The 11,379-nt window shown below is 33.2% G+C and overlaps 1 protein-coding gene across 2 annotated transcripts in view; it reads left to right on the forward strand.

The window, feature by feature from the left end:
* UBE2D1 (ubiquitin conjugating enzyme E2 D1) overlaps positions 1-10,810 on the forward strand; it is a 36,459-nt gene extending 25,649 nt beyond the window's left edge. Inside the window, exons 2-7 of one of the 2 annotated variants that reach the window (XM_017542254.1) lie at positions 2,529-2,592; positions 2,686-2,717; positions 4,822-4,899; positions 5,968-6,073; positions 9,131-9,224; positions 9,935-10,810. In XM_017542254.1, the coding sequence (XP_017397743.1) occupies positions 2,529-2,592; positions 2,686-2,717; positions 4,822-4,899; positions 5,968-6,073; positions 9,131-9,224; positions 9,935-9,980 (420 nt within the window). In that variant the 3' untranslated portion in view covers positions 9,981-10,810. The remainder of the gene's footprint in view (positions 1-2,528; positions 2,593-2,685; positions 2,718-4,821; positions 4,900-5,967; positions 6,074-9,130; positions 9,225-9,934) is intronic. The other variant, XM_017542256.2, reaches the window with a different exon arrangement.
* Positions 10,811-11,379: the final 569 nt, after the last annotated feature.

Consider the following 11,379-nt stretch of genomic DNA (forward strand, 5'->3'; position numbering starts at 1 on the left):
GGTCTTCTCTGTCACCCAGTCTGGAGTGCAGAGGCCCGATCATAGTTCACTGTAGCCTCGAACTCCTGGGTTCAAGCAATCCTCTTGCCTTAGCCTCCCAAGTAGCTAGAATTACAAGCATGAGCCAGCCTGCCCGGTCCCTTATTGCTTAACTGTAACATGGACTGAAGAAGTAGCTAACCCTGTTAGTTAATTCTTATTAGGAAAAAAACACTGCACCGGCTATTTAAAAAAAAAAAAAAAAAAAAAAAAAAAAGCAGCAAAACAAAAACTAAAGTACCAAGGTATACTGGAAAAGAATATTGAGCTTGGAAGAAGACCTGAGTCTGTACTTGGCTCAGTTACTTAGCTCATGTATCACTTTCTTAGGAAAGCCTTTCTCTGCCATGCCCTCCTTGTTTGTCTCTATTAGAGCACTGAACTCATTGCCGTAATTACCCTATTGCAGTGATTCTAAGGTACACATCTTTCACATTTTAACATTTCTAAAGTGTGGATGCATCTTATAATTGATGGTGTTTTGAAATAAATTGGCAGCATATTTCCTTAATTATTGGTACTTAAGGATGTGATTTACAGTTGATGACAGATTTAAGTACAGTATTTATTTATATGTATTCCCACACAAATGTTTACATCATTCTCATGGTTTTAAATATCAGATATATGCAATGATTTTCCAATTTCTAGCCTCTCTTAAAGTCCACCCCTGTATGTTGAACCACATTTTTTCTTCATAACACAGGGATTACAGATTCAACACATCTACTTCTCCAAATCAATTTGTCTTCTAGTATTCGCCATCTTGGTGAATGGCATCCCCATTTGTTTGAATCCCAGTTCCACCCTATAGTAGTTACTCAAGCATGCAGTGAGGTATGTCACCTTAACTCTTCACTTGTCAAATGGGGAACATAATAACAGCTATCTCTGAGGACTGTTAAAATGACTAAGACATTGAATAAATGTTAGCCGTCCCTAATCTTCATCGTACATATATGTGCCTTCTCTCCCTACTCTGCACATGTAATTCATCAAATCCTTTCATAGGTAGGCCCTTCAGAGTATCTTAGATCTACCACTTCTATCTTGTTGCTACTTCTCCAATCTAAGCCCCCATTTTTCTTGCCTATGTAGTCACTAATCTTGTAGCTCCTCCTCTTTCCCATTTCTAATCCAGTCACAACCATCCATTAAATCAGAGCATGCCCCACTTCTTAAGACCTCCCTCACCCCCGATCCAATGCATTTGTTATAAAAGCCCACATCCTTAATGTGGTCTGTATGGTCCTCTGTTTCCTGCCTGGCTTCAGCCTATTTTTCCAGTGTCATCTTATGCCACTTTGCCTCCCAGTGTCACTCTTTTCCTGCAAAAGTAACTCCTACTCATCACTTAGATTTCAGCCTAAGTGTCACTTCCTCAGAGATGATTATTGATCTTCCAAACTAAATTACATTCTTCAGTTACAGTCTTTTATATTGAATGTGTACCTTTCTTATTTGGGATAATCAGTTTCTTTCAAACTGTGGGTAAAGAAGTGAAGTAACTTCCCAAGGTCATAGAGTGAGATCTGTTAGAACTGAAATTATTCCTTCTGTTAGACCAAAAAAAAAAAAACAACAAAAAAAAACCCGAAAAAGAAGAAAAATCAAAATTAAAATTAAAAAACATAAAAAGAACTGGAATTTCAACCCGGGGGGATAAACTCTAAAGCTGAGTCCTTTCTGTGATCTTTGGTGCCTTGAGGGCAGGAAAGAGCATATGAATCAATGTTCTTGGTTTTAAAACATGGCCTCACTGCTGCTCGTTTCTTTCCCATTTCAAGTGGTCCATAAATGAGCTAGGTGCAGTGGCTCATACCTGTAATTCCACACTTGGGAGGGCAAGGGAGGTGGATCACTTGAGCCCAGGAGTGGGAGACCAACCTGGTCACCATGGCAGGACCCCATCTCTACAAATGAAATTAGCTGAGCGTGCTGACACATTCCTATAGTACCAGCTACTTGGGCCAGGGTTGGGGGGCCAAGGTGGGAGGATCCCTTGGGCCCAGGAGATTGAGGCTGCAGTGAGCTCTTGGGCCACTGCACTCCATCCTTGGTGACAAAGTGAGATCCTGTCTAAAAAAAAAAGGCTTTCATTTATTCTTTCTGAGCCTTTACTCTCCCTCATTAGATTGTAACCTGTTGAAGTAGGACCTGTTTTTTGATATGTATTATCAACCTAGCACTTACATAAATTACCTTGCATACAGAAGATACTCAATATTTTTTGTCTTAGGGATGTTAAAGAAAAATAGTGTTTTATTCCATTTAATCTTTTCAAGATTTGGAGCTGTCTCACGGAGGAATTGAGTAACTTCTTCCTTCTACCAGTCAATGACAGAGTACATTTTATGTTTTTATATTTTGAATATAAATGCTTTAAATGTTTTTAAAGCTAAGCTAATAGTGTGCATCTTAATGGATTATTGCCTTTGTTTCATTGGGAAAAGAATGAATTAACCTTACATGTTTTTGCTTTCCTTCAGGAATTAAGTGATCTACAGCGTGATCCACCTGCTCACTGTTCAGCAGGACCTGTGGGAGATGACTGTAAGCTTTGCTCTATTTCTGGGATTTTGCTACCATTAAAAATGTAGGTTTGAACATTTGTTAATGACTCCAAAACTCCTTTGTTTGTTTCAGTGTTCCACTGGCAAGCCACTATTATGGGGCCTGTAAGTATGATTCATATATATGAAATTAACCCCCTCAGCCATACTTCATTCTTGCCATTTCACCTTTGATCAGATGTTTGTGACGAAGGTTGAATATTCTTGTACTCTGAATCACCTAGGAAGCAAAATATTATTAAGGATTTACAGTGATTCTCTAGAGCATTGCTGGCAAATATTTGCTGGGATCACTATTATGTTTTCCTTTGCTGAATCCCAGATCACTGGACATAGTGGATTGCCACAGCTTGCAACCAAGCTCTGTGGTTTACCTTTTTTTTTTTTTTTTTGTCACAGAGAATCAGTTGTGATTAAGCATAATCATTCTCACATCCACAGTTTTGGCAGGTTAGAAATTAGTCTAATGAAGCCAGTAATGGAATTCCTACAAGAAACAAGTGCCAATTTGCCGTATATTTCATCACTGTTCTTTTTTTGTGAAAGAGAATCAATAAAATATTACAATGGGTTTATCTTTGCCACCTTATAAATTTGCTGCTTTTACTTTTGTTGGATTGTCCTAAACACAAAATTGTCTACTGTTTTATAGTTGGCTACTCTCAATACCTATTACCTTTGTTAAAATTATTTCTTTCAATACTTGAGAGGCAGTTACAAGACTTGAAACAGGCTCTTTCTTTCTGTGAGCAAAAATCTGATTGCATAAGAATGAGCACTGACAGCTCAAATCTACTTTCTGGGTGAGAGTACATTAGTAACATGTTTCCATGAGCATCATTCTCTCCTCCCTTCCCTGAAAGCGCTTTATCTAGTGAGTTACAGAGTTTTTAATCATACGGCCTTGTGTTTAACTTTAAAAAACACTAAAACTACTGAATTTCAAAGCAGGACTCTGGGCAGTTGTCTCAAATTACTAAATAGTTTTACGTTTTTTTTTTTTTTAAAGGTAAAATACAACATATTTATTTATGTAACAACTTTCAATAAGAATCTAGTTATTTGTTTGTTTTTAATTAGTTACTAAGAACCTTCAAAAATACTCTCATTTAAAGGCCCATCCTTACCTTTTGAATTATGGCCTTTCACAAATATGTTTTAGGTGAATCACATGTAACAAATGGTTATGATTGCATTCTTCATAGCACCCTTCCTTTAATAATATAAATATTTACAGTACTCTGTATTATCATTTGAATATCTCAGCAGACCATATCTGTCATTGCAATTTACCTTCATTTTCTGTATTTCTTAACAATTGTTGGTAAACTAGAATTTAACAATATATATAGTAAGAATTATTATACAGTATAATCCTCTAGTATATATGTAGAAACTTAAGGAGGAAGTAATGAGAGTCCTGTTTTGCTGTTGTTACCAAAATGCTAATATAACATCATATATTTAATTAAATATGAAAGAAAATAGAATTGTAGGTATATTTTCTATTATTTTTCTTTTTTATTTATAGTTTTGCTTGTAATGTTATATTTTCTAATGGCCATAAAGAAACATGGTCAAATTTAAATTTCTCCAGTAAAGTTGATTGCCAATTTGATAGTGGTATGAATGTGTAATTTTGTTTTGGACATTTTTGGATTCTCTGCATTATTTTATAAATAATTATTAATTGAAGATTTGGCAGATAAATTGTGTAACAGGGTCCTTAGCATTTTCTTTCACTGACAGCCTCTTCAGTTCGTCTCCGTTCTTGGCTTTTAAGTGACCATCAGAACTTAAGTTTCACTAACCCCAACGCTTTTGAAAAAAAATACTCATTATGGCTGCAGAAAATGATCTTTTCTCACAGCAGTCTTGTGTGTATACTGATCTTTAAAAATTTGTACTCATAACCAGATTTGTTTGGACAAGTCACACTACTGTGTGTGTCCTATTTTAGTTTTGTTTTAAACTTTATGATGTCGGCATAATTGTTGGAAAATCCTCCTTCGTGCCTGCAAAGAGAAACCTGTTCTCAAGGTAAAGATTTGAACTTATGGCAGAATGGTTGCATTTTTTCGAACTGGTAATATTTAATGTAATTATTTTAAATATGATGGTATTTTTTTCAAACTGATAATATTTGGGGGAAATAATTTTGTTACAAATATAATAATCAAATGCTAATGTAAATCTTTTGTAATTTCAGCCTGATAGCGCATATCAAGGTGGAGTCTTCTTTCTCACTGTACATTTTCCAACAGATTATCCTTTTAAACCACCAAAGGTATTTTTATTTTTATGATTGATGTGACTCTCATGTAAGGGATTTTACTTTTTATCTAGCACTCATTTCATGATGTCAAAGACTGTGGGAGGTTAGCATTTTCAAACTGTTTTGTAAAAACGACTGAATCTAAAATCTGTTTTCTTATATAAAATATTGTATTGAGTCTCTAAACAAAAATCAGTATCTGTCATGCTATAAATTAGATTCCTTTTCTTTCCCTTCTTATTGGATATGTGTAGTTTAGGGCATTTTTATGATTAAGAGTCAGATTTTTTGTTCATGGGATTGTCTTTCCTAAGATAATCCTTGATCCTTCTTTCTCCATTTGTTTTTTTAAGTATTCAATAAACATTTATTGAGTACCTACCATGTTCTTCTACACTGGGGAATCCAAAAGTAAATATGAAACAGCCCCTTTATTTAATATGGTAGGAGACAGAAAAACATGTTCATATTAAGTTTAGATTTGCTCTAAAGAGGAAACAAATGACGGGGATATCAGGGAGGGGAAAAAATGAGCAGATTCTGTCACTCAGGAAATAATTATTTTAAATAGTTAAAAACAACAGATTAACATTGTATTTATGAAATGATATGACAACTCTTGTGGAAGATGAGGATTCTTGATGGATTTCTTAGCTGAGACCCCTCAACTTTGCCCTGAAATAGCATCAGCACCCTGTTTTTAGATCCAACTATCACTTCCAGGTATCACCAATAATCAAATTAAGAACAGGATTACTTCTACATTTGATGAAAGCCATGGTTAATTACTTTAGATGCTACTCACCCAGTCACAGCAGCTACCACAGAGTTATTTATTACACTCTCCAAAATACTTTTCAGTTCCTTGGAGGGGGAAGGAAGGAAGCTGACTTACTTGTATTCACATTCTCACTAGCTAGAACTGTGTATAACACAAAGTAGATGATTCTTTTACTTGTGCTGAAGACTTTTTTCCTCTAAGGCTATGTAAAGTTGAGAATATTTTATCCGAGCAAATTGGTTCTGTTTTATTCATAGTTGATGCTCAGGTTACATTTTGTTGTTTTGTTTTATGTTTAGATTGCTTTCACAACAAAAATTTACCATCCAAACATAAACAGTAATGGAAGTATTTGCCTCGATATTCTGAGGTCACAGTGGTCACCAGCTCTGACTGTATCAAAAGGTAACTTCATTGATCAGATTTAAAACAGTTGATAACAGTGAAACAGTAAAAATACAGCAGAATTACCTATTGAGTAAAGTTTTAAGAAAACAATCAACTGTGCTTTCTTCTGTTTTGATTTTGTTTTGCTCTCTTTGCTTTTATGTTATTCTGGCTTTTGGCAGTTACCTTTGGTTGCAGGGAGTGTGGATAGAGAAATCTAAATGATGAAATGAGAAAAAACTTAAAATATTAGAGCTAGAAATTTGGGAATAAACCTATTGACATTTAATACTTTTAGCTTGGATGTTGTCTTTTAAAAAAGAGAAACTACCCAGGCCCTGTGACTCATGACTGTTATTCTGACACTTTGGAAGACTGAGGTGGAAGAATTGCTTGAGCCCAAGAGGTCAAGACCAGCCTGGGCAACATAGCAAGACCCTGTCTCTACAAAAAAAGAGAGGGATAATAAGAGATAGTAAAAGGAAGATTTGGGGACTAGCTGTCCCATTTATTAAATGGAAGTGTTGACAGTTATAAAGCTTTACAGCTGTTTTACTTCATTGACCAAAAAAATATCAGATTTGATTGATAAATGATTCAAAATGCTAGACGTTTCACACTGTAGGATAATGCAGTACCTACAGCATGTTAGTTTAAACTTTGAATAATCAATAGCATCATTATAGTGACTGACACATGATCTGTGCTGATTCTCAACTTTATCGGATGTATACATAGGCCATTTGAAGCCATTTTATTTCATTAGCCAATACTACTTACTGTACTAGCACTCTTAATTTATGTCTTGTTTCTCTAAAAGAAGAGAACCTGACAGTTGGAAAATATTGTTTAAGTTAGAAGCAGCTGCACTGAAGTAACCATCAAGTTTTCTGTTTTTATAAAATTGAAGAAAATGTTTCTCTTGAAGGGATTTATGGAAGAAATCTGTTCTCATTTTTTATTTTTAATAATTGCTGCTTGAATATACAACATGTTTTTAAAAGTAATAAGGTTTATAGGAAGCAGAGTCCACAGCCGTAGCTTTTTCAAGTATTAGATAAATAATAGCTCTTTCAGTTCAATTATTTATGAATGGTAGTTTTTCTGACCTAAGATGCTCATCTATAATATTCATATAGATTCTCATATTCTTTTAAGAATCTTTCACACAGTGTGATTGTCATGCATTAGATATATGAAAGATTCTGTGTTGAAGGGTAATTCAAGTTCATATGCTCTTTCCTGGAATGATGTCACAAAATGAATCTCATTTGGCATAAACAGCTAAGTCCTTATACATAGAAAAGAAATGGCAGACAGCCAGATGCTGAGTATTTATCTTCTAACATTGGTAGCTTTTTATAAAGAATCAGAAGTGTTAGATTCCAGAAACCATCCTTTGAGAAATGAAACAGCCTCAGTTTCCTTATAAATAAAATGGGATTCTTATAGTATTACCATATAGGGTTGCTATGTTCCTAGCACATAATGGCACTTACATGAATGTTAACTGTTACCCTTTTCCTTACCTTAAAGGATAGACATGGTTTGTGTGCATGATAGTAAAATTCAGGAAAATGGCTCCTGGCAGTAGGAGTGGGCAGAGGAGGAACTTCCTTCTTGCTTATTTTTTATAAGACAGATTGCATCTTGCTTTTTTTTTTTTTTTTTTTTTTTTTTTTTTTTTTTTTTTTTTTTTTTTTTTTTTTTTTTTTTTTTTTTTTTTTTTTTTTTTTTTTTTTTTTTNATTTTTTTATCTTAAATTTTTTCTTTTAATTAAATATAGACAGAGTCTTGCTGTGTTGACCAGGCTGGTCTCAAACTCCTGGCCTCAAGTGATCCTCCTGCCTTGGTCTCCCAAAGTGCTGGGATTATAGGTGTGAGTCACCTTGCCCAGCTCATTTTTAATTTTTTTTTTATTTTTGAAATGGGGTTGCTGTGTTGCCCAGGATGGTCTCGAATTCCTAAGGTCAATGATCCTTCTGCCTCAGCCTCCCAAGTAGCAGGCATTATAGGTGCATGCCACCATGCCTGGAGCTTTTCCATATTTTAAATGACTTCTTTTGCTTTTTATCATGAGGTTAGTTTGGAAGCATTCTGGGGCTGTAAGTTAGCCCGGAAAATCTACCCTGTTGGTTTAATATACAAGGGCTTGAAGTTTCATTGGGCAGATAGAAGATAAGAAAGATGCATAAGATACTAATTTTTTTCTTTAGTTCATAATACCCCCCATTTACCTGTCATGTAAGAGTTAACTCTGCTCTATAAATCCACCTTTGGACTTGAAAGAGTAGGAAAATAGGAAACACAGTGAGGTGGGGGCAAGTGGAAATGGGAGGTTGGTCCAGAGGTTCCCTGAAACTCCTCAGAAGTGGTGGCATGCAATTGAAGCAGACAAATGAGGAACCACAGTCCTTGTTCCCTCTTATTTCAGATACTTAGATCTTAGATTGTGCTTTATTTTTTTTTTTTTTAGTGTAGCTATTTGCATTAGGATTTTGACATACTGGAGTAACAACTACTTTTTCAATTTTCCTTTCTATTTTAAAATATGCAAGTTATATGAAGATAGCTGTTCACATTATTTTTAAATGCATGCAACATGAATAAAGTACATGAAGTATTCATTGAAAAAATTTTTACAAATTTTTCTTCTTTGTAGACAGACTGTAGCTCTAAGCCAAAGTAAAAGAATGTCTGAGCACAGTATCCAAATGGTATATGGACTGTTAAGTGTAATTTGATTGTTCTGTAGAGAACTCTCAAGTTTAAAGGTTGTTAATAGCTACTTTGGAGGGTCACTTTTTTAAATAAATAGAAACTCAAATAGAATTTAAAACCTCAAAAGCTAAAATAATTTTATGTTTTATCCATCCTGGGGTAATTTTATAACTTTAAAAATTAAAGATCAATTTGCTGTCAACCAGAATAGAATAAAATGTAATTTGATATGTTCATTTACTTTTGTTTTTCTAACAAATTTAGTATCTGTATTCACTAAAATTATTTTCACATGTGTAATTTATATGAACTAGAAGGATTATTGTCTAATATGATGTTCTTTTTTAAACCTAGTTTTATTGTCCATATGTTCACTACTTTGTGATCCTAATCCGGATGACCCCTTAGTACCAGATATTGCACAAATCTATAAATCAGACAAAGAAAAGTAAGTGTTTACTTATCTTAGTTTCTGTATGGATACATTCCTATATAGTATGCTAAAACATGAATATCATAAATGTATTTTAAGTACAGCTTGTTATGCATATATTGTTTTATCTTTTTCCAATGAAGTAAACCTTTCTTTTAGAACTCAATTTGTCCTTTTACAATAAATCTTGTTTCTTCCCACTTCCTGTTCAATAGTATATAGTCTGTATTTGAAAAATAAATATATATATTCTAGGTGGTAAATTAAAAATGAAAGAATTTAATCATTGGAAAGTATTAAATATTGTATTGCCTATCTTCTCCCAGGAAGATTTCTCTCTCGGCCCATACTAATTCTGTGCCCACTGACCTAATTCTCAAGTTGCTTCATCTTGCCAGTACTGCAGGTTTATTTGCAATTTGTAGATAATGCTTCTTCAGGGTTGGCTTTGTACATTTCTATTAGAAGTTGGTTTCTGCATTTTGTTTTTTGTATATTTGGATACATTTTCATACAGATTGCAGAGAAATCCATTAGTTGAAAAATTGTTTTTCCTGTTGAAAAATTGTTATTTCTGCATGAACCTAAGTCCCATTGACCCAATAATTGATATATGTGTGATTATTGCAATTAAATATAAAAAGAATATATAGTTTTATATAGACAGATGCTTCTAAAATATTAATTTTGTATATTTTTATTATATTCTTTTTGTATATCTACAGATACAACAGACATGCAAGAGAATGGACTCAGAAATATGCAATGTAAAATGAAAAACATTTTCATATATACCAGAGTACTGTAAAATCTAGATTTTTTTCAACATTAGCAGTAAATTGAGCACTGTTTACTGTTTCATTGTACCATGAAACCATTTGATTTTTACCCATTTTAAATGTGTTTCTGAAGCAAGACAAAACAAACTTCCAAAAATACCCTTAAGACTGTGATGAGAGCATTTATCATTTTGTATGCATTGAGAAAGACATTTATTATGGTTTTTAAAATACTTGGACATCTGCATCTTCAGCTTACAAGATCTACAATGCAGCTGAAAAGCAACCAAATTATTTTTTGCTGAAACTAGATGTTTTTACATGAGAAATACTGTATGTGTTGTCTAAGATGTCAGTTTTATAAATCTGTATTCAGATTTCATTCTTTGTTAGCTCACTTTATAATTTGTATTTTTTTACTGTATAGACTAAATATATTCTATTTACATGTATGTCAACTCATTACTTTTCCCCTGTGAACAGTATTGAAAAACCCCAGCGGCTGATAATTAAGTGAATTAACTGTGTCTCCCTTGTCTTAGGATATTCTGTAGATTGATTGCAGATTTCTTAAATCTGAAATGATCTTTACACTGTAATAATCAGCATACTGATTATGGAGAAACACTTGTTTTGATTTTGTTATACTTGACTTAACTTTATTGCAATGTGAATTAATTGCACTGCTAAGTAGGAAGATGTGTAACTTTTATTTGTTGCTATTTACATTTGAATTTTTTCCAGTATAGGCAATATTATATTGACACCTTTTACAGATCTTACTGTAGCTTTTTCCATATAAATAAAATGCCTTTTCTACTATTTGTCTTGATTACTTAAAAATATAAAAATATAATTAAGGATCAAAACTCTAAAATTTTGCATGAAAATTACTTCCAAATTGTGAAAATCAGATCTATTATGTTTGGCATTAGTCACCATTAGTTATATAAATTTTATTATTTTAGGTTAGTATCTCTTTACTAAATTGTCAGTCTATAAAATGATATATGTGGATCCCTTGCTGTGGAAGAGAATTTAGAATAATTTGGGGTTTGTCTGGGATTATATCTAAATGGATTATTTGTTAAAAGTACTGAAATGAGTATGAGGCAGTATCACCCAATCTGAAGAAAGTTCTTTATAGACCTGTACAAATCACTAGATTAATTCATTAAAATACCCCACCCCTATGTAATTGACATATTTCTTAAAATTTTAAAATCTAGATTTCTAAAATGGAATTTTAATGCCATCACAATTTGAAAAGCATTTTTTTTTTTTTTACTATAGAAGTTACAAAGGAAATTCTAAAATTATGCCTCCCTCTGTTTTTATAAGTGGCCATCCAAAAGTGATTTAAATAAGCAGGTTATCTTTATAGATTTTAA

The sequence above is a fragment of the Cebus imitator genome, unplaced genomic scaffold (genome assembly GCF_001604975.1).
Source record: "Cebus imitator isolate Cc_AM_T3 unplaced genomic scaffold, Cebus_imitator-1.0 Scaffold142, whole genome shotgun sequence".
NCBI classification, from domain to species: Eukaryota; Metazoa; Chordata; class Mammalia; order Primates; family Cebidae; genus Cebus; species Cebus imitator.